The sequence below is a fragment of the Notamacropus eugenii genome, chromosome 5 (assembly GCF_028372415.1).
Source record: "Notamacropus eugenii isolate mMacEug1 chromosome 5, mMacEug1.pri_v2, whole genome shotgun sequence".
In the NCBI taxonomy this organism is placed as follows: Eukaryota; Metazoa; Chordata; class Mammalia; order Diprotodontia; family Macropodidae; genus Notamacropus; species Notamacropus eugenii.
This window is the reverse complement of record NC_092876.1, coordinates 339,762,536-339,786,708: the sequence shown is the minus strand read 5'-3', so window position 1 is coordinate 339,786,708 and position 24,173 is coordinate 339,762,536. Positions and strand designations below refer to the sequence as shown.

The window sequence follows — 24,173 nt, the reverse complement described above, 5'->3', positions numbered from 1 at the left end:
TCTTCATGGTGGCAACTTCAATTCCAGTTATCCAGCAAACAGAAGTTTCTTGTCTCTTCTCATGTTGGCTGCGTGTGTCTTGATTGGGAGGGATAGTGGTATAGGTTTTCCAATTATTTTGCATAAGCATTGAATTTCTTTCTATTCTGAGGTTTCATGGAACCTCGTGTGTAAATGATCAACCCCTCATGAGGGTCTTCTATAACCCAGGCTTCTGAGGCATGTTCAAATAAGCCTGGGGCCACATTTCATAAAGTAGTGAAAGAAAGAAGGCAAATGAACAAAGAATAATATGAATACTTTAGAAATAGAGATCCTCTCATCTAGTAGCTTCCTTGTTTTACATTTGCTTAAACTGAGGCTCCAAGTACTAAAGTGACTTCACTGAGGTCACTTAGCAAGTCAGTGGCAGAGCCAGCACCAGAACCCCAACCTCCTGATCCCTAGTTCAGCGCTTCCCCCCCATAATCCTGACCCTCTCTCACTTTGTGTTCCAGTTCTATCTTTTCTAGAACCTCTGAGATATTGGGAAAGTAGTATGGTATTGTGGAGAGAACAACAGATTAGCAGTCTGATGGACCTGGGTTAGAAACTGGGATTTGTTGATGTGACCTCTGAAAAGTAAATTCACCTTTCTGGTTTCCCCAAAATTCTAAATTTCAATGCTTTATTTATATTTGGACGTTCAAATACAAACTTATCACCTCCACAAATGAACTTTCCATCTTAAATTTATCATTTCTGTCGATTGCAATTGTTCCTGTTACTGAGACTAAAATTTTCGTTTGGAAATCTTTAAGTCTTCATTTTCCTTTAACTAAATCTGTCACAAAATCCAACATTTCCTTCAAAATTGATATCAGATTGTTCTTTCTTTCAGTTCCCATTCATCTCTCCTATCTATAGGTCCTTGGTCCTCATGACTTCAAATCTGGATTTCTACTTAGCATTACTTCCTGACCCCTACCCAAGTTGTTCTCTCTACCTCTTCCTTGTTCTCTTTGAACTTCCTCATCCTGATTAGCCATAGTCCTGATAACCATCAGACATTCTCCTAAAACTATTTCTATCATATCCTTGTTCTGCTCAATAACCACTAGTGGTTCTTCTTGCTATTATGTTCAGGAAAGATTAAATTAAATATCAAGTCAAAACTCTTCTACTACCTAACTTTCAAGACCCTTCCTGATATGACCTATTCAAACTAACTTCTTGTTACCAGGCAACATATACCCACTGAACATAATGTGATTCATTCCATCTTTCCTTCTTTCTTTCCTTTCATTCATATTATTCCTCCTTCCAAGAATGCCTTTCCCACTCCTTTGCACCTATATAATTTCTGTCCTTTCTTTAAGGATGTACTGCCCTCATGGAACTTCTCAAACAAGTCATCACTCTCTTTTCTGACCTCCCATAACACCTATTATCTGTACGACAGATTTTGGCACTTAACTAGATTATATCTTGTTCTGTTCACTAAAGTTTCACATAAGGGCTTTGTCTCCCTGTGGTGAAACCACTTTATCACTTTTTAAAAAAGAAATCCACCCAAAAAAGCCTTGTTAAATTCTGTTTAAATGTTGTTTTTTAAAAGCTTGTTCTGGAAACTGGCCCTTTGAGAAAAGAGTTTCTGCTATAAACTGAAATTATGTAACTCCAAAGCACTCAGTATCAGAAAGGAGGCTGTAAAAGTACTGGTTGCTAAGGGAATAATTAAATTCAAATTTCAGCTCACATTAGACACAGAGAAAGTATTGATCAGAAGGGAGCAGGGAAGACTTGAAGCAAGCAGCTGAAAACTTATTTTGATTGCAAAAAAATAAAAAAGGAGCAACCACGGAGTTTCAAACAGAATACATAGTGGCATCCTGGTGCTAAGTAATTTTCCCTTTTCTGGAGGAAACAAGAGCTGAGAGGTTGATAAGAAAAGAAGCCTAAGCCTGGCAGGAACACTCACAGAAGAGGGAGCCTTAGAAAAAGCAAACCAACAGCTCCCTTTTGTTTAGTTCACAAACAAGCAGTTAAGTCTCACTTGATGGACTAGCTTTAGCTGCTGGCTTACCTAAGAAGCAACACTAACTCACATTTGTATAGCACTTTACCATTTACAAAGGTTGAGAGGTCGCTGAAATCTGGTGAAGTGATAGAGCCATGCAGTTCCTTGGGAAGAGTTTTTTCACTCTTAAAGAAAAATAAAGTGCTTAAGCAAAAGATCTTTTTCAAGAGAAAAAGGGGATTAGATTAACCTCTATTAGATAAATATTAGTATCCAAAAAAAGTACAAAATTATATCTAGGTGTTAATTTTTAAAAACTATTCCAATTATTTAAACTTTCCTAAATAGCATGAAGGTTTCTTTCTTTTTCTTTCTTTCTTCCTTTCTTTCCTCCTTCCTTCCTTCCTTTCTTTCTTTCCTTCTTTCTTTCTTTCTATCTTTCTTTGTCTTTCTTTCTTTTCTTTCTTTCTTCTTTCTTTCTCTTCCTTCCTTCCTTCCTTTCCTTTCTTTTTTTCCTTTCTTTCTTCCTTTCCTTCTTTCTTTCCTTCTTTCTTTCTTCTTTCTTTCTTTCTTTCTTTCTTTCTTTTCCTTCTTTCTTTCTTCTTTCTTTCTTTCTTTTTTTCTTTTCTTTTCTTTTCTTTTCTTTTCTTTTCTTTTCTTTTCTTTCTTTCAACACTATTGACTTCCATATCATTCTCCAGTTGTGGCTTTTTACTGTTTTATCTTCTTCTCCTATACTGCAAAACTGTTTAGAATTTTCCCCTACTACAAGTTTTGAGCTGCTTCAAAGGGATCCATGCCAACTGCCTAGCAATCCTTTTACATTTTGTAAATTTAAGGGCAGCTAGGTGGTACAGCGAATAGAACACTGGCCCTAGAAGTCAGGAGGACCTGAGTTCAAATGTGACCTCAGACATTTACTAGCTATGTGACCCTGGGCAAGTCACTTAACGCTATTGCCTCCCAGAGAGATAGCTAATTTGTTAGTGGAATCTCTACAATGACTGTTCCTGTTCCTTTCTCAAGCATAGATTCTATCCTCTCCTTGGCCTTACTCTCCGCTGATGCCTTCTCTTCTTTCATTGGGATCAGAGCTGCATGGCACATACTTTTGCATCTACTTTTGTCCCCACTTCACATCATCTTTATCCTTCCCTCTCATTTTAGAGAAGATGATATTGTTCCTTCTATTTAAATATAATTTGTACTCTTGATCCTACTCTTTTCCAGCTCCTTCAATCATCTTGTTGTCCTACAGAGTCCCTTTGACTCCTGCTTGCTTAATGCCTCCATCAGGTCTTTCCTCTGCAATCTAGCTTCCATTCCCACCACTCTATCGGCTCTTTTAAAGGTCACCCATGAATTATTATTTTTTTTAAATTATTAAATCAAATGACCTTTGTTCAGCCCTCTTTTCCCTTGCCTTCTATGATACATTTGGTGTTAACCATGCTTCATAAAACTCTTTCTTGGCTTCTATGACTCTACATTTATGTCTTTTTCCTTTTACTTCTCAAACTGCTTCTTCTTGCTTCTCGCTTCCTCATCCTCCTCCTACCCTGTAACCACAAGCTTTTCTTAAGGCTCAGTACTCAGCCCGCTTGTTTCTCCTTGTATTCCTTTCTCCCTCAGAGAGCTCATCCATTTTAAAGTTTTCAACTATCAATTCTTTTAAAACACTTCAAATCTTATATTCTATGTCCTCTCATATGAGTTCTGTTCCTATGTCTCCACTTAGATATCTCAAAGTGATATTAACTTCACCATCATTCTAATCCTTCTTTCAAATTCCTTAACTCTGGCAGAAGTACCACAATTTTTTATAATTCATTTGTAAAAACCTTGGAACCATCTTTGACCCAAACCTATCCTTCATCCACCATATTCAGTTAGTCACAGAATCCCATCAAGTTTTCCTTTGAAATATCTCCAACAGCAGTCTGTTTCACTCTGTTTCCATATCTCCTAATTGGTCTAGGTCCTCTTTGTCTTATTTCTGCGTCACTGCAATAGTCTTTTAGCTGAAGTGTTCTTTTTCTTTTTCTTTTCCTAACAAAAAATTATACAATTCTAGGGTTGTAATGGCCTAAGAGAGCATCTAGTCTAGTGCAATCCAAATATAAGAGTTTAATCCAGTAGTATATATGAAAGCCATATGTCAGATCTCTGCTTTAAGCACCTCTGCCTTAAACCCAAATCTCTCTGGCTTTCATTGATTGGCCAACAATAGGTCCTAGGCCAAACCCCACTTGGTCATTGTTTGGACCCGGATTGGCTCAGAGTGAATACAAATAGCAATTGTTTCTGTTTTGCCCAGAAACCCAGATTTTTATTTATTTTTTTGACTAGGTAATCTCTGCTTATTTCTTGCCTAGCCTTAATCATTGAATGGTGTTGCCATCAGTGAAACTGAGACCTGTTAAAGATGTTAACCTTAAAAGGCCAAGTCTCCCACTGCATCCAGGGTTGTCTCCAATCATCCTGATCTATATATTGTTACTGGACCCAGATGAATGGAGGAGAAAGTGAGGCTGGTGACTCTGCACAATCCTGTCTCACTTTAATACGATTCACTTGCATGTCATGGCATCACCTCCTTGATGTCACCAACCTCTTCTAGAACGAAGGACAAAATAACAAAGAACCACAACAACCCTGCCTTTCTGTGATATGCTGGGTGAGAGGCATAGCCAACAGTAACCTTCTTCCATTACCCCACCATATGCATATTCATTCAGAGACTTTGCTGTTGTTTCCATTACTGTCTTCCATGTCATGAACTCAAGGCTTTAGAGAAATGAAGAGTAATTCCTCCTTAACAGAAAAAAGGAGTAAGTTGAATTCAATCCCCATGTCTGGCATGAAGACTTACTCCCTAATTCACACAACTATGTTATATGTTATATATGTTATAACTATGCCCATGGTTATAGAATCAGAGAATGTTCAATTTGGAATCGACTTTTTAAGATCCTCTACCTAGTCCAGCCCTTAAATTTATTGTCTGTTGTTCTCTATCAGTGGATACTTCAATTCCATTCAATAAAAATATTGTTTCTACTAGTGGAAGGCAGGTATTAGAAGCTGGACAACAAAATAAAAAACATTTTTTGCTCTTAAGTTACTTAAATTCTAATTGGGGGTGGTGTGGGAATATAACATTTAAAAAATAAGTATAATTTGATGAGGGAAAGAAAATATTAACATCTAGGAGGATTTAATGGCATAGTGGACTGAGAACTGGACTTGGAATCAAAAGGACCTGGGTTTTTATCCCAATGCAGACACTAACTTGATTGTGACTTTGGACAACTTATTTAAATTCTTTGTGCCTCAGTTTCTTCATCTGCAGACCTTCAGACAAGCAGAAGATCTATCACCAGACCCATATTTCATGACTTTTTTATCTTGGTAGGACCAGTCAGAGCTTGCATTTCTATGACATTACCTTTTAGAGACCACAGTCACCTTCACCACCTGGTGACACATGATAATAAGACTTGAGTGGAAGCTCAGAGAGGTAGAAAGACTATATAAAATGCGACAGCCATTCAATGCTGTATATGCTGTATGGAGAAAAGCATTTGACTAAAAGTTTGCATTCTCTTTTGTCACTAATATCTAGTAAACTCTGGGCAAGTCACTGAATGTCAGTGTTTTAAGTTTCTTTGTCTGAAAATGTAATACTCCTCTACCTATTTCATAGAATTACATAAGGATCAAATAAATGTATATGAAAATGTGATGAAAAGAATAAATTATTTTGCCTGTAGAATTTGAATTCAAATTATTCCCTGTGCTACAAATCCCATATTTAAGGAAACTTTTCCCAGTGATTCTTGGGTATGATGGAGCAAGGATTGTTGAGAGCATTGGGCCAGGATTGTCCAAATTCATACCAGTTGACAAAGTTATCACACCTCACATACTTCATTCTGGGAAATACAAGTTCTCTCTGAGCCTCTGCCTGAATCTCTGTGTAAAAATCAGAAGGATCATTCCTCTGGAGGAAAAACAAAATTAAAACTTCTACTTCTGATCAAGGCCTAATAGCTGACAGAACTAGCTGGTTTACCTATAAAGGAAGACAAATTTACCATTTCATGGAGTGTAGACTTTTTCCCCAGGATACCAATCTTGTTAAAACAGATGATGATGAGACTTTAGTGAAAGTTTGTCTGATTGGATGTGGGTTTTCAACAGGCTATGGAGGTGTGAGCAGCACTGCCAAGATTGTACATCGATAACTGTTTCTTCGGTGGCAAAACTGAGTCAGTTATTTATAAAAAACACAGAGCACTGGTTTCTTTTTAAACTATAGGGGATGTAGATTTATTTGTTAATATACGTTGTCATAGTTTCCTGAGCTGTCTTTCCACCTCTAGCCTCTTAATCTGTTCTCAGCCATCCAGTGCACTGCTGCCTGAGTTTTTTTTTTGGACTGGATCTGTGATTTCCTTGGTCCCAGAGGGAGGAAACCCCTCTCACAATACAAATTAGCACCTACTCTGCAATTTATAGTCTTAGTTGTCTGAAGTACTGAGAGGTTAATGACTTTCATAGGGTCTTATAATCAGCACATTTATCAAAGGAGGGACGTGAACACGGAAACTAGTTCCCTTTTCATCGTCTTTCTAATCAAAGCTGAATAACTGACCTTTCTTCAACCTGATTGATCTCCCTTAGTGTAAAATTTTGGCTATATCATTCTTTTTTTTTTACCAAACCCTTCGATGGCTCCCTACTATTTAGTAAATAACTTAGTCTGCCACTTGAGGCTCTCCACAATTTGGCTTCCATCTGCCTCTGTAGCCTTACCTCATAGTTATCCCTCACACAGCCCAACTAGACAATTTGCCTTCTCTTGAATATATCTTGTGCTTTTCCACTCTTATACCTTTGCTCACTATGTTCCTCAGGATGCCCTCCTCCTTTTGCAACCACCTACATTTGCTAAATCTCACCTAACCTTCAAAACCGGGTTCAAATGTCACTGCTTCCAATAAAGTCTCCCTTAATCTCACTAACTAGAAGTGAAGGCCTTTCCAAGTCCATGGGTTGAATTAGGACATTGTTCTTATTCACTCATATCATTTTGTATTATATGTATCTGGCTATAGCAAGGTTTGATTGGCCCATAGATGATATCCTATGGAGCATGCTTGTAATTGTCATTCCTCTGGGAACATGGCCATGTGCGACTTCTGACAATGTGTGACTGGGATACCAAAGGGCTTTCACTTCCAGATCACAGAGTCTCCTTACTAGCTATGAGCCTGAAGAGCTGATGAATTATGAATGTATAGAAGGCATTGACTACTCCCTTGTCTTCTTTCTTCCTTTCCAGCTATGAAGACTATTGCAAGCTGCTTCCTGAGGGGGGATAGAGGAAAGAAGTGGTTTGCCCTATCTCCAACCCATGGGGCTGTGAAAACATGGCATCTAAGACGGATGCCTCTTTTGTATTTGTTCTTTCTTGATCTTGCGCGTATCTATCAAAATCAACCATGTCTATTCACACTTAGAGACAGCCTTGTAAGTATAAGACATATGGAAATGCTGATTTCTAATGAGTTGGAGCTGAATAGCAGCAAGGAGTCTCCCCTCCCCCAAGTTACCCCAATATTCTAGATAAGGGTAACCCTCTGACAAGAGAATCAGCCTCAGCCTGACCATTTTACTATCAAACATATACTTGGAGTTGTTTAGACAATGCAGAACTAAAACAAAATGGAAGATGCCTAATTAGTAGTCTTGTAAACTGGTTTATGTTTTTGTGAGATTTAAGTTTCAACATCCTAGCAGACCTTAACAGCACTTATAAGAAGTTATTGAATATATTTCAAGTTATTCTATTAACACTCACTGTGAATCTTTCATGTCAAACATTTATTTTTGTGTGTGTAGAAATAAATTACTTTTCTTATATCTGGCGCATTGGATGCTGAGTTTGTACGTACCCTTTTGCTTCTCTCTCTTCGGGAAAACTCTAGGTGTGAGGGTAACCTAAAGCATAAGTAAATTTGCTCGGGGGCTCCAGGGTGTCGGTGCTTAATGAGCCAAATAATGTGTAAAAAGTGAATTTCATCTCAGAAGCTTGGCTCCCTAGGACCGATCCCAGTTCAAATTACACGACTGGTTATAGAGATGTTGTTTGTCCTTCTAGAATAGGACCATGATGTGAAAGTGAGTTGGATTTAAGGGAGGAAGGTTTGTGCAAAGTCACCAGTGTGGTCGTTAACAAAGTACCCTAACCACTATGAACCTAGTGAAAGTTCTTCAGTGTTAGGTGGGCACACATCTTATCTAGCACTTCCCTTAAAAAGCACATTTCTTTTTCCATTTTGCTTCTGCTTTAATCTTATCACTTCAGCATCATTATTGTCATTAGAAAGCATTAATTAAGCAACTATTTTTGGTATAGCTTTGAGTTAGCTTTTTAATTTTACAGTGAGAACAAAAGAGGCAAAGATCTAGTTATAATTCCTTCTTTTACACCACCCCAAGGACCTGAATTTACCTTTCAAATATGAGTAAGTTGAGCTTAATGTTCTTTTTTAATTAAATACCACCTAAGTGTATATTTGTGCCCCTATGTATTGTACATAACCTAACTATCTGCATATGTTGTGTCTTATTTGCAAAAAGCGCCCAATGGCACTTTGGAATGCTAGCTGCATATATATATTTACTCAAATCCCATGGAAGTGTTAACAAATACTCGGAAAAAGCCATGATTAGCCTCAAATGAGTTGACCTATTCTAAATAAAATAATGAGGCCATTTGAGAGTGTATGCCTTAATTATCATGTATTTACTTATCTTTTTAAATGTTGTTTCCCTTCACCCCTAGTAGAATGTAAGCTCCTTAATGGAAGAACTGATTTAGTTTTGGCTTTATTTCCCTAACATCTAACCCATTCTCTGGCATACTGTAGGACCTTATTGCACTGGATTGAATTGGTTTGGGTTATGTTGATTTTGAGTATAAGGTATGACATTTTGGGGGTTTATTTCAGGGCAATAGAAAAAAAATCAACAACAATGATCCCAAACCTTCCAAAATTGAAAAATTACATGACACACTTGGGGAGTGGCTATGCTTCTTCTAAATCAATAGTTTTTGTTTACTTCACAGTTATCTCATTATCCCTTCACAGTAAAATCTAAGTATGGAAAACTAACCTTAGTTCTAAACTGGCCCTTCCCACCTCCCTTTTTTCTCCCATTGATTTCACAGTGTTTGCAGTTTCATTCCCATACTACAGATACTTAGATTAGTTGGGCTTCCTTACTTCTGGGTAAGATGACCCTTCATGCAGTTCAACCAGCTAAAAGGAGCCAGGGGAGTTCTTTCTCAAGTTTAAAGACCTCCAGATTCCGTGTCCTTACCCAGTCATTTATTACAGTGCTTAGCAGTTCTTGAATCAATCCTTCAAAATCAATACATTCTCTCTTAAATCTGTGTCCCTTCTCATTGCAGTCAGTAACAACATCTATTTACTGATACTCATAGGTGTGTTGCTGTGTATTGAGTGATTAGGAAATTTAGACAGTTCTCAACACAAAATAGACCTCCATCTGCAAACTGTCCTTTAGCCTATGAGAGAGTTTTTCTGTTTATGTGAGTAACAAAGTTGTGCCACAGAAGAGGCCAGCCTCTGCAAATAACTAATTGGAAATATCAGAGCCCAACAATTAACTCATCTGGCATGCAGGGCAAGCTTGCATAAGTTATCCTGTGCAGAGATGGGATTGGGGGTGGAGAGACAAACTGCAAGACACTAACTCTGTAAACCCAGGTGTCTCCTGGGGAGGCATGTACGGAGGCAGAATCCAGGTTGGGGTACGGCCAGGGAGGAGCTTGTTTTGGTGAGGTTGGGGTCTGTGGGGTGGGAGGGAGGGGGATAATGATGAGAAGGGAAGAGAAAGAATCATGTAATCTGGTAGTTTCTTATTTTACCTAATTGTTATTGCTAATGTATTTTATGGGTTCCATGGGGAAAAAAAAGGATTAAAGTTGGAATCAGAAGTAAAATGTGTCATTGTCTAATAGGAAAAGAAGCTAGGCTGATTATGTGGTAAGTGATGATACATGGACAGCCAGAGTTCAACTGTTTCTGTCCTGTTGTGTCAAGAGAAGGTAAGGAAAGCCTTTGGCACACTGGGTGAGTTCCCTGTCCCCACACTTTCAAGAAGACTTGGATAAGAGTCTCACACAGGATGAGTTGCAATTTGCACTGTTAAAGTGACCTTCCAAAACAGATCAGAGGTCCACTGGACTGCTCTTGCTAACCAAGTGCTAAGTTTGGTTGTTTCTGGCAACCAAAAATACCAGTATCAGTGCTATCTGAACCCTCCAGATTTCAGCACCTTGGGGCCAAGTCCTACTTATATCTCTGGGTGCTAGCACGTAGGTAATGTCCCTGTGAATTTAGACCTGGGAGAACCGTGTCATAGCTAACATTCAGAGAACATTCAATGTTAGCTGCATCCTCACATCTGAAAGACAGCAAAATAACTATATTGGATATGTGTTTGGTGTATAGTTTGTCTAGCCCTGGACAGTCCAGGCTAATGAAAGGGATTAGAGGAATGGAGGGTCCAAGCTATTTATTGTTTTAAATGATTGACTATTCTCTGGCTCCTTGATTGGTTTCCTCTCTCTTCTGCCATCCTCTAAATATAGGAATCCAACACAGTATTATCCTTGGCTAATTTTTTCTTACATTCTCTTCCTAATTGATATCATCTATTCTCATTGCTATTCAGATGACTTCCAAAATTATATTTCCAACCCTATTCTTTCTCCTGAGATTCAGTACCTACATCTTCAACTGTATTCTATTTATTGCCACCTGAATGTCTCATTGACACCCCAAACTTAAAATATCCCAAACTTAGGTTTTATCTCTCCCCCAATTTTCCATTTCTTTTGAACTTTAGTCACCTTTTATTTTACTATTTCCTTCATTCTCCTCCTACAGTACAATCAGTTGCTAAATTCTACTGATTCTAATTCTGCAATCTCTTTTATCTGTCCCCACTTCCATGACCCTAATTAAAGCCTGTCTCTGATGGCCCACTGTTATTCTTCTTACAAGTATCCCTGCCTCCAGACTCCCCCTTAATTTCACAATATACTCTATATGATATGTTCCCAATGAACATCTCTGGTCACATACCTCCCTTACCTCAAATACATTCAATTACATCCAACTGCATACAGAAAATAAAATATAAATTCCTTATTCTGACATTTAATCATTTTTAAATTCCTATCAGTGTTTTGCACATAGTAGATGCCTGATAAACCTTTGTTCAGTTGAATTTGGCTCTAGACCCAATGAATTTTCATTGGGCACCTAGGGCAGGGAACATGATGACACACTAGTGTGCTGGATGGAATGAGGAAGCTAGACTGAGAATGAATATCAATAAGGGTGACAAAGTAATAGTTTGATTCATTCTTTGATTCATTCTACAAATACTGATTAAGTTCCTAGCCCTGGAGGAGAAAAAAAAGTTTACCCAACACACAGTCCCTTCCTTTCATGTATCTTATGGCCTAGGATAGGAATTAGTATAAAATCAGATGATAAAAATACAAAATATTACATGATAAATGAGTTAAGCAAGTGCTAAAAAAAAGTGCTAATGTCCAAAGGGAAGGTCTTTACCAATAGGGAAGTCTTCCTTAGTGAGATGATTTCTGAGTTATCTGACATTAGCAATAGGGAAATCTATCTTCCTGAAGTACAGGTGCAGAATGTTACTGAAAACATCCCTACCTTTGTCAAATGTAATGACCCATTTCCAATGTTTCACATGGATACTGACAGAAGGACCCTAGAAAATCTTTCTAAGAATTATAAAGTCTTGGCAAGAAACAGATGATGCTGGAGGCAGAGGTAGTATTTTCATCATTGCTACCAACAGAAGGCAAAGGCTTCAGAAAAAAGAGGCAGTTTTGGGAAATGAACGTGGTGCCTGAGATTAGACATGTGACTAAGATCTAGGAATGATGTGCTCTTTGCCAGAAGTGGAGTATACCAATGAAATATGGAGTATACCAGTGGTAAACATGTCTTTGCCTAGTTTTAAAAATCTAATAAAAATGGCTATAAACTGAAAAGGAAGAGAAAGAAAGTGGAACACAACGTTATATCTGCTGATATAGACGCTGTAGAGAGCAGCTACTTTGTAGAAAGATGATCAGTAACTCATAGGGCACAAAATTCAATAAAGAAGTCAGCAATAAAACCCACGGCCTCAGATATCCATACAGAAAGGCACAAAGTACAGGTCACAAGCAAGATGAGCTAGAAGTCTTAATGCAAGGAGGTAAATTTGATCTCAAAGTTATCACTAGTAAGGTGGAACTTAATGATCTGGAAGGGCATATCTTATACAAAATCAACAGAAAAGAAAAAGTACCCTGAGGCTGGGAGGGGAGCAGGAAGAGGAGTGGCATTATGTATTAAGAAGATATGGTTGTGGGGAAATCTATGAGTCCGAGTAGGGGGAGAGTGGTGGAAAAAATTTAGTTGAAGGTCAACAGAGGGAGAAACAGAAAAGATATCCTCATGGAAGATTGCTAGAGGGGACCCAGACAAGAGGAAGTAAAGAAAGGAGGAATTTTGGGGGGAAATATAAACCTGTCATGGAGTTATGCTATAGCAGGAGTTGCAATTATCTAAACCTCTAAAACAAAGTGCCTAACAATTTTTTATTTTGCCTTAATAATAATTTTATCCTCCAAAAGATGGAGCAAGTGATGAGATAACTTGCTAATCTTGACCTGATTTTCAATCATAAGGAACTGGAAGCTAAAGTGGAAAGTTGAGGTGGGGCAGGACTGTTCCATCTCATCCCTGGTGATACAGGAGAGGACAGCCAGGTATAGCCCAATATGTAACTTGGGTTTGGGAAGAATGACTTTGGAAGGGCTTAGAGAAAGGAGAGTAGGATGCCATGGACTAAAAATCTATATAAGTTAACCTAGGAAGGATGGGAAGCTCTCAAGAAACATAAAGACAGACAGTTCTGATGCAAGAATAGGGGGTGTTGTGTAAAGAGACCAAAGTCAATAAAAGGGCTACCAACTTATCAAATTATCCTCTGACCAAAATTAGGTGATGGAGCTAGCATATTGGATGACAGAATCAAGATCCAGAAGGATTTTTTGACAGGGTAGAATGCTGGACTGCTTCTAACAAGATTAAATTAAATACTAATACATGTAAAGTTTGGGGTCTGTGTTTGGTTGTCTGTTTAACATTTTTATCAATTCTTTGGAGAGGAAGAGTCAGTCCAGGAGCTAGGAAGACCTGTGTCCAAGTGCCCTCTCTGGAACATAATGACTTTGTGATGCTGGGGGAAAGTCAGCTAACTTCCCCATGTTCCAGGCAACTTTTAAAAAAGTTGGTCTAACTTAAGACTAAGCTGAAGAGAAGGAATCTTAACATCTTTAATGGAAGAGACAGTGCTGGGAGGGATAGTTGTCATATTGGGTGCTAGTCAACCTACACAATAGCCATTTTTCCCAGAATTGTATCTTAATTGATTGGAATTTAATAAAATGATATTTAATAGGGACAAATTTGATTTCACACTAGGTTAAAAAAATCAACTTCTTGATTACAAGACAAAGTGAGGTGTGACTACAAAGCAGTTTGCTTGGAAAGATCTGAGGCTTTTAGTGGACAGCAGCATCAGAGTGATTTTACCAGTGACAACCAAAAAAACTCATGGAATTTAGCTTGCAACAAAAGATAACAGTTTCCAGTATCTAGGAGGTGAAAGTACTGTTGTATCCTGTTCTCTGGTCCAATACCATCTAAGACATTGTTCTCATTTGTAGGGGCCACATTTTAGAAAGCATGTTGATGACCTGGAGAGAGTTCAAAGAAGAACAACCAGGTGAAGGGCTTTGAGATCATGTTTGGGCACATGGTAGAGGCAGAAACAATAGTAAGAAGTTACAGAGACGTAGATTTGGATTCAATATAAGGAAAAACTTCCTAATCATTACAGCTATACAACAGTGGGTAGGGCTGCCTCAAGGGGCAGTAGTCTGTCTACTAGTCAAGTATGGTGTAGAGAGAACTCTTATGCAGGGTGTGTGTGTGTGTGCGTGTGTGTGTGTGCGCGCGGTCATTCTAGATCAGGGGTTCTTAACCTGGCATTCATGAGCCCCCATGGAATCTGTGAATAGATTTCCGAAAATCTAATTTCAGAAAAAAAAGTGCATTTTTCACTTCATCCAAGGTCACAGACCTTGTTTGGGGAAAAATATCTCTTTATTTTCACTATTCTCTAATTGAAATTTAGCATTTAATTCAAAGAGTTCAAAAAATAACATCCTAGAAAGGCATCCATAGGTTTACCAGACTGCCAGAGGGGCTTACCTCACTCACACACACTTAAAGAATCTCTGACCTCTCAAATCCCTTACAACTCTGGGACTGTCTGATCCTGAGCTATCTCTGAGTTGTTCTCAAATGGATGGGATGGTTAATTCAACATGTGAAGAGTAAGAAGAATGGATGAAGGAATCAGCATGATCAGTGGGATAAAGACGGAGATGATTCTGTGGAGCAAAGAGCAGTCTGTTTTAAGGAAGGTATAGATAAAAAATCTGTAGAGGGGGAGATAAGGAAACAAGGCAGAAAAAGACAGTTGGTGCCAGATCATAGAGGGTCTTAAAGGCTTTCCAACATTACTTGGGAAGGAGGAGGAAGCCACTGAAGATTTTTGAGGACATGACTACATTTGTGATGAAGAAATAGGTCTGTCTCAAAGCGGTAAGAAAGCTTGGTTGGAGGATCCAGAAAGTGGAGATTGAAGACCCATTAAGGTCACTGTCATTGTCAAGATATTTATTGTTGTCCAAGAGTTCTCTTTGTGACCTCATTTGGGGTTTTCTTGGCAAAGATACTGGAGTGGTTTGCCATTTCCTTCTCAGGCACATTGTACAGATGTAGAACTGAGGCAAACAGGGTGAAGTTACTTGCCCAGGGTCACACAGCTAGTAAGTGTCTGAGGTTGGATTTGAACTCATTAAGATGAGTCTTTCTGACTCCAACGCCAAGTACTCTGTTCACCATCTGCTGTGATAATGAGATACTGTAGGGTTAATGGGAAGAGAGAGGAGGTAGGGAATATCTAAGTTGAAAAGGTAGAGTTGACAGCATACTAAGAAAGGTCAGACAGAGAAGAGCCAATGAAGTTTCCACCATGGAAGTCACTGAATGACAAGAGAGTGGTGAAATCACAAGGTCGGGAAGGGAGTGTTTGGGATATGTTGAACTGGAGGTGCTGGTGTCCCATCCAGGTGAAGATGTCCTGTAGATGGCTGGAGATTCAGGCCTGGAGCTCAAGAGAGAGGGGGCAAAACAACAGAAAAATCTTATTTTAAAAAATCACAATACCGGGACGTCCTTACGATATATGCCTTCTGCCCTTCCTGCTGGGCTGGCATTGGGGTCCTTCTCCCCAGAACACATTCCTGGGGTGCCATGTCCACCCAGTTACTCCTGCAGACCCCGTCTGCACCTTGGTCCGGCGGAGGGGAGCGCTCTGGCGAGGAAGGAGCTCCCTACACCCACCCCGAGCCCTCCCCGGGTGGCTACCTGAGGCTAGCTCCCAGACCGGGTCAGTGTCGCTCCTGGCTGCACGGGCTCCAAGCCACAGATGGGGTGGGGGAGGGGAGAGACAGGCGCCTCGCACCCAAGGCGGAAGGAGAGCAGCAAGACCTTAGAGGGAAGGGCCGCAGAGATGGGGGCGGGGAGGGGAGGGACCCCTTTGTTTGCGCCCCTCCTTTGCTTGACGACCAAGCACGCGGGTTCGCCTGTCTTAGCAACCAGTGGGGGAGGGGTCGAGGTCTGCTGGAGGACACGTCACAAACACCCCCCCCCCGCCCCCCCCAACCCCCGGTGGGCGGGGGCTCAGATTGGCTAGGGGCGAGAGAGGCAATGGGGATGCCCTCGAATCCGCTACCCTGGAGGGAGCGTTGGAGCTAAGGGAACCTGGAAACTACCCGAGGGCTCCCGCTGGGGGACGAATTGGGCTGGTAGTTAAAGGGAAGGGTTTAGAGGAGTGGAAACGATCCTAGAGTTTTGAGGCTGGCAAGGACTAAAAGTAGCCCGGGTCTGGGCAAGGGGGAAAAGCCGACTCCTGGCGTCAGGGGAAGGAGGGAAGGGAAACCTCAGTAGCTTTCCGAGATTTTCGAGGAATGGACCTAGAAGAGAGGGAGTCACCTGCCTGGGGGTGGGAGAGTCAGTGGTTAGGGACCGACAGGCTGCCCGGAATAGCTTCCTGAGCCCCACACCGCCTCCGAGATTCCACGAGTCTGAATTCTCAGAGCGCAGCTAAGAATCCAACGTGTCCGAGGTCAAATAAAGGGACCGTTGTGCCTAGGGGTGCTCTGGTAAATGCTTAACAGTTGTCTCTCCGGGGATGAAAACCAAAATGTTTTTAGAAACCCGCCCTCCTGACACATTGTTATATTTAATACGCACTGCTAACACTAGACAATCAAATCAACAATAAATCAAGCCCTGTTGCCAATTGGAGGTGTAGATAAAAAATTGAACAATTTGATTAGAGCCGGCTCCAGCACAGCACTGATCTTGACCAATGACAAAGCCCAGGCCCCTTATTAAGGATTTACTGCATGCCAAGCGTTCCTGGCACAGACAGAAAATCCTGATCTCAAGGAGCTCACATTTTAGAGTACGTTGGAGGTAGTGGGTAAATATGATAAGAGTTATGGAAAGGTTAAGGGGAGGTAAAGTGTGGTAGTATACAATCTGGAAATACTCAAGATATCCTTGTCCTATCCTTCCCTCTTTACCCCCCACATTCCTCTTTTAAAGGGAGGTTCCACTTCCTCCTCTCCAGCTGTCCCTGCTCAAACTGGCTTTCAAGTCATTTATACTCTCCTATGAATTTAGTGCAAATCCATTTCTGTTTTACCCAAGAGTATATTTTAAGACTCTTTTCTAATGTGAAATTTTAATTCTTTTTGGACTTTTGTAGTAGGAAGGATTTAGATTAGATCTAAATCAAGAGTAAGAGAAGTTGCACTAAGCTAGGCATCCGGAGTATCAGGTTTTTTGGGAGGGGACAGGGAGGGATTATTCTTGATCAGTTTTCAATGAACAAGGATTTATTGAAGGCTTACCATGTGCCCAGCTTGTTCATCCCCATGAATTTATTGAGCCCTAAGTGAGTATCTGCAGAGACCTTGGCCTGAAGGGCCCAAGGTCTCCCAGTGCATCCTGGGTCATCTCCAGTCATCCTGAGGAATATCAGGTCTCTGGATTCAGATGGCTCTGGAGGAGAAGTGAGGCTAGTGACCTGCACAGCCCTCCCTCACTCAAAACAAAGTCAAGTGCAAGTCATGTCCTCATTTCTCTGATGGCATGGTCTTCTTAGGCAAGGAAGGATGAACACAATTGAGCAGTCACTAGAAATGCTTATGGACTTTACAATTTTGATAAATGGTGTCGAAATGGCAATTGTGACCAAGTCCTCCCTCTATCTTCTGAAATATATAAAGCGATACATCTCATTTGACACCGAATTTATAAGAAATTAGGTTTGCCAGGTCATAGGATCATAAACTTAGAGCTAAAAGGACTTTAGAGGGATCGTTGTGTCCCCTCCTTCCCTGTTTTACATATAAGGAAACTGAGACTTAGAAAGTACCTTATCTGAGGTCTCACAGTTAACAATAACTAGCAGATATGAGATGTGGAAAAGTCCTCTGACTCTAATAGTATAGTTTCTACTATACCAAGTTGCCTTCATCTGAGTAACAATTTTTTATATTTCCCTTTAATTGTCCCAGCCTTTAAAAAATTCAATCATTTTAACAGACATCTAACAACTAGAAAAGGTCAGTTAAATGGTGCAGTAGATAGACTCTGGGCCTGGAGTCAGGAGGACCTGAGTTCAAATTCAGCCTCAGATACTTATTACCTGTGTGACTCTGGGCAAGTCACTTAACCCTGTTTGCCTCAGTTTCCTCATCTATCAAATAAACTGGAGAAGGAAATAGCAATCTACTCCAGTATTTGTAAAATTTTGTTTCACATTTCAAGTTATTTATTTTACTTTTCAACATTCATTTCCATAAGATTTTGAGTTCTAAATTTTCTCCCCATCTCTCACCTCACCCTACGCCATGATGGCATGCATTCTGATCACCTCTTCCTTCAGTCTGCCCTCCCTTCTATCACCCCACCCCTTCTCTTATCCCCTTCCCCTTCTATTTTCCTGATGATAAGCTAGATGTTTATACCCCATTGCCTGTGTATCTTATTTCTCAGTTGCATGCAAAACAATTTTTTAACATTCATTTTTAAAAACTTTGAGGTCCACATTCTCTCCCTCCCTCCCCACCTACATTCATTGAGAGCGCAAACAATTTCATATAGGTTATAGATGTGTAGTCATGTAAACCACTTCCATAATAGTCATGTTGTGAAAGACTATATTTCCCTCCATCCTATCCTGGCCCCCATTTATTTTGTTCTCTTCTTTGACCCTGTCCCTCCTCTAAAGTGTTTGCTTCTGATTATCCCTTTCCCCAATCTGCCCTCGATTTTATTCTTCCTCCCCCCCTCCCCTGTCCCCTTCTGTACTACTTTCCCACAGGGTAAGATAGATTTCTATACCCAATTGAGTGTGTATGCTATTCCCTCCTTAAGTCAAATCTGTTTAAAGTTTACTCATTCACTTACCCCTTCTTCCCCTCCACTGTAAAAGCTTTTTCTTGCCTTTTTTATGTGAGATAATTTACCTCATTCTACCTCTCCCTTTTTCCTCCCAGTACTTTCTTCTCTCACCCCCTAATTTTATTTTTTAAACATCATCCCTTCATATTTAACTCACCCTGTGCCATCTGTCTATATCCATATTCCCTCCAATTATCTTGATAATGAGAAAGGTCTCATGAGTTACAAATATTATCTTTCCATGTAGGAATGTAAACAGTTCAACTTTAGTAAATCCTTTATGATTTCACTTTCCTGTTTACCTTTCCATGCTTCTCTTGATTCTTGTGTTTGAAAGTCAAATTTTCTGTTCAGCTCTGGTTTTTTTGTCAAGAATGCTTGAAAATTTTCTAATTCATTGCATGGCCATTTTTTTCCCTTGAAGGATTATACTCAGTTTTGCTAGGTAGGTGATTCTTGGTTTTAATCCTAGCTTCTTTGACCTCTGGAATATCATATTCCAAGCCCTCTGATCCCTTAATGTAGAAGCTGCTAAATCTTGTGTTATCCTGATCGTGTTTCAACAATCAGTTCAATATTTACCAAGAAGACCCCCAAAGGGGCCACGGAGAATCAATACAACTGAAACAACTGAACCACCCACTGGAAAACCAAGATCTGTCTTTCTGAGGCTCTTCTCTTTGAGATTTTTCACAATTTGCTCTCTTCTTCTCTTTTACCATTTGTTTCCTTTTGTCTATGCCTTCCATTGTCTTCTCTTGACTCCTAATACTGGGCAATTACTTAAAGCTCTCTGTTTTCAATTATCTTTTCTTCCTTGACACTTTCTAGTCTGAGATTTCATCTACTGTAGCAACTATCATTTCTTTACAGATTTATTCCTGCATCCAGATATAGTTCCTGAGCTTCAGTCCTAATTTCTCACTGCTTCATAGGATCATAGATTTAGAAAAAGAGGGAACTTAGAAGTCACCTAGTCCAAGCCTTAAGAGTCATTTGTTCAAGGAAGGCCACATAGGTAATTAACAACAGAGTCAGATTTTGGATCAAGGTCCTCTGACTAGATTTTGTGCTCTCTCCACAATACCAGTCTTTCTACCTTATTGTCCTGCCATCAAATCAAACTAAACTTGTCTAAAGCCATACTTAGCTTTCCCCCTAAATCAGTTCCCCGACTGCCATGTTTCTGTCAGTGATATCAGTCTTCCAGTTACCTAGGCTTAAAGTCTTAGAGTCAACTACTATCTCTCTCTCTTCATCCACCTAATCAGTTATAAAGTTCTATTTTTACTTCTTTTATAGTCTTTCTCATCCTGAACTATTACAATAATCTCCTAAACAACATCTATTCTTAATTAACAAGCATTTGTTAAACCTCTGCTATGTGTCAGGCACTGTGCTAAGTGCTGGGAATACAAAACAACAATGAACTCATCTCTGTCTTCAAGGAACTTACATTTTAATATTCCAATCCATTCTGCTTACCTGATTAGGAAACACTACTTGGCAGATATTGCCTAGTTCTCCTCCCCTCCCCCTTAATAATTCAGTTCAAGCATTTATCAAATACCTACTGGCAAAGCATTGTTCTAGGTACTGGAGATAAATGAAGGAGCAGCTGTTCTTAAAGAATTTATACTTTACTGGTGTAGGGGAGAGAGGAAGAGATAGGACATGTACTTAGATAAATGCAAATTATGCACAAAGAAATGTGAGGGGAGCATTAAATAACAACTGGGAATATACGGAAAGGCTTCAGTAGTTTTCCATTACTATACAATAAAGTGCAGACTCTTGAGCCTGGCATTCAAGAGTGTTTACAACTACCTCCCCAATACTCTCCTACACAAACAGCTGAATACAACCTATTCATTGTTCACTGAACAGATCACTCAAATTTCTAACTCTGCTTTTGCTTCTAACCTTTTTCTTGGCCTAAATTGTCTTCTTCTTCATTTTCTAAAATTGTCTTTAAGACTTTCAGGTCCCAAACTTAAGTCATTTTTTCTAAGAAGCCTTCTCAGATTAGCCATCAGTGACCACACTGTCTTCTGAACTTCTAATCCATAGTACCAGTTTTTACCATTCTTGGCACTGCCTTGTTTATGCTTTATCTGTTTGAGAACAGTATGTCATGTCACAGTGTCTGACCAAAGAAACCCCAGAGATTAGACAAATACTCTTTCCTTAACTACTTGCTTTAACTATTACAGAAAACAAGGTCTCAGCTCTCAGCCAGCACTAGTCAGCACCAACACTGGCCCCCCTTGAGAATTGTGATGGGTAGGAATATGGTTTCCATAGCTCAGTATTCAGGCTTAGCTGCCTTCTTAACCATGTGATCTTCCTGATTACCCTTGTCATTGACCTCCCCTATTCTAGTCAGTTGAGATCCCTTGATCAATTTGTATTTACTTTATCCCCTGAATAGTAAGCTTCCCCAAACTGCTCCCCTAAATCTGGTATTTCAGAGGCACTATCATCCAAAGCACAATCCCCCTTCCAAGGTACATCGTCTCCCTCCATTTCAGTATTATTCCTACTCAGTCCCTGTCTTTGTCTGCCTTCCTCTTCCATTGTCCTTTCTGGAACTCCAATGATATCCTTAACAAATTCCTTATTATGCTGTCTCCTCCTCTTGTATTTTTATCTTCTTGTGCATGTAGTAGCCTAGCTATCTCCAGATGGTACCTACTCACCTTCTCTATTTCCAGTTGCTCCTTCTCTTAGGCCCTTTAACACAATAGACCAAGAATAATAATGGGCATAGTCTGCTCCCTGCTGCTGCTTCCAGGCCTTTGTTCTTCCACCCTTGGCCAATAATCCCTTCTCCTTTTAGGTGTGCTTCATCCATCTGTAATATCCTACCCATATCCTTGGCATTCACATGTATGAACATCCTTGTCACTATCTCTCCTTTATCAAGGTATTGGAGTTCCAGTCTTTTTCTCCACCTTAACGCTTCATTTGTGCCTAGGGACTTCAGTATTCACATTGTTGCCTCAAACACCCTGACCTCCAAAATAATCAGCCTCCTTGAACCCTATGAACTGCATCTTTACTCCATGTCAGCCACCCACTGGACTCTAGACCCAAGGTGATGAAGAAAGAGGCAATGTGTCATAGGAGACACTGGATTTGGAGTCAGGAAAACTTGTACTTGAGTTCTGCCTTAAACACTTATTAACTGTGTGACTCTAGGCAAATTAATTATCTTCTGTAAGTCTCAATATCCTCCTCCATAAAATGGGGATGATATTTCCACCTCCTCTATAGGATTGTTGTATCAAATGAGACAACAGGTAAAGCATTATGCAGCCTGTAATGTGAATTGCTGCTGTTACTTCTACCCCTAACTATACCAGTTCCATGATCTGGAACTTGGAAGTGAACCACTCTGATCATAATACTTTGTGCCTCACTTCTAAAGCTAATTTCCCCAACACTATGGTCTCCAGTTCTTCTTGTCCATTGCCTTTCCCCTGAGCTCACCTTTTTTCTTCAACACTCTGTAGAACTCGATTCCAAATTTGCTCTCCTTGTTCCTTATCCTGCTGCTGTACATACAGAACAGGCCAGTCTATTTGCCTTTCAACTCCTACTTCTGAACTGCTGAATACTACTGAAAGAAATCACACACTCATGTTGGTTGGGGCCCAGTACAGGTTCATTTCATGTAATCTCAATGGGGCTGTCACTGTTGTACAGCAATCCTTTTATTTTTCCCTGATTGACAATACTACTGGTAGTGGTTATATCAAAATTTTTCTTTTCTGAATGTTTTGATGCTTTTCTCTCAACAGATCTCCTACTTAGCTGAGAAAATCAAGACCATCTTTCCCAAGCTTCCTAATCTCTGGGCTATGCATCTCAGCACACCTTTACACCTTTAGCTGTCCATCCCATGTTGTCTTCTCTGCAGTCTCTATTTCTTTCTCTCTGTCTCTTTTCTGTCTCTGTTTATCTCTATTTCTCTGTCTTTCTGTCTCTATCTCTTTATCTTTCTGCCTCTCTTTAATCTCATCCAACCTAAAGTCTTCTCTTCTGTCACCTCAAAACAATATCAAATCTTCCCTAGTTTTAAAAGTCATCATGTGATGGTGACATCATTTTATATCTTTCTTCTCTGTCCACTGCTAATCTCCTAGAGTTGTCCTTATTCACTGTCTCAATGTCTTCACTACCTATCTACTTCTCAGTTCTTTACAACCTGACTTTTCAACATTTCTGCCATACTGAAATTATTATGTTTGTGTTGTCTCCTAATCTCTTGACTGTCAAACCCAATAGTAGCATTTTTTTTTTTAAAAAAGTCATTATCTTGCCTGTACATGGTGCTCTCTCTTCCTTCGGCTTACGTGACTTTGATCTCTCCTAATTTTTCTACTTTTCTGAAAATCCCAACTCAAGCTTTTTTTTTCTTGATCCCCATCTATTTCTTTTTTTGCTCCCAAAGTTTTGTTCTTAAGCCCCTTCTCTATACTTCTCTCCCCTGGGAATCTCATCTGTTTCCATAGATTCGATGATGTCTATACATAAAATTCCGAAAGCTAGACATTTGGTCCAGATTTCTCATTGAATAACACTGTAGCACTGCCACGTCTTGCTAGACATATCCATCTACTTGCCCCTTCAACTTCTCACACACAGTATGTCAAAATGGAGCTCATTGTTTTTCTCTCTTTTAAAACTTCTCCACCTCTCAAACTTTCATACATCTTTTTTTGTTTTTCTTAATTTTATTTAAGTTTTCAACATTCATTTCCACAAAATTCTGAGTTCCAAATTTTCTTCCCATCTCTCCCCTCCCCCCACCTCAAAATGCCAAGCATTCTAATTACCCCTATCACCAATCTGCCCTCCCTTCTAACATCCCTTCCTTCCCTTATCCCCATCTTCTCTTTTGTCATGTAGGGCAAGATAAATTTCTATACCCCATTACCTGTATTTCTCATTTCCTAGTTGTATGCAAGAACAATACTCAACAGTTGTTCCTAAAACTGTGAGTTCCAACTTCTCTTCTTCCCTCCCTCCCCACCCATCCCCACTGGGAAGGCAAGCAATTCAATATAGGCCATATCTGTGTAGTTTTGCAAATGACTTCCATAATAGTCTGTTGTATAAGACTAACTATATTTCCCTCCATCCTATCCTGCTCCCCATTGCTTCTACTCTCTCTTTTGACCCTGTCCCTCCCCAAGAGAGTTGACTTCTAATTGCTCCCTCCTCCCATTGCCTTCCCATCATCCCCCCCACCCAGCTTATCCCCTTCTCTCCCACTTTCCTGTATTGTAAGATAGGTTTTCATACCAAAATGAGTGTGCATTTTATTCCTTCCTTTAGTTGAATGTGATGAGAGTAATCTTCATGTTTTTTCTCTCACCTCCCCCCTTTTTCCCTCCACTGAAAAGTCTTTTACTTGCCTCTTT

General features: G+C 39.9%; 2 protein-coding genes across 3 annotated transcripts in view; one reads left to right on the top strand and one right to left on the bottom strand.

The window, feature by feature from the left end:
- Positions 1-16,349, bottom strand: part of ROPN1 (rhophilin associated tail protein 1) — a 36,488-nt gene extending 20,139 nt beyond the window's left edge. The window contains exon 1 of one of the 2 annotated variants that reach the window (XM_072613755.1): positions 16,265-16,349. The gene's annotated coding sequence lies outside the window, so the exon portion shown is untranslated. Of the gene's footprint in view, positions 1-15,633; positions 15,777-16,264 lie in introns of those variants that run through there. The other variant, XM_072613754.1, reaches the window with a different exon arrangement.
- LOC140507933 (alcohol dehydrogenase class-2 isozyme 1-like) lies at positions 4,797-6,246 on the top strand. The gene is made up of 3 exons (XM_072615747.1): positions 4,797-4,830; positions 5,773-5,976; positions 6,044-6,246. The coding sequence occupies exons 1-3, from the start codon at positions 4,797-4,799 to the stop codon at positions 6,244-6,246; spliced, it is 441 nt and encodes a 146-aa protein (XP_072471848.1).
- Positions 16,350-24,173: the final 7,824 nt, after the last annotated feature.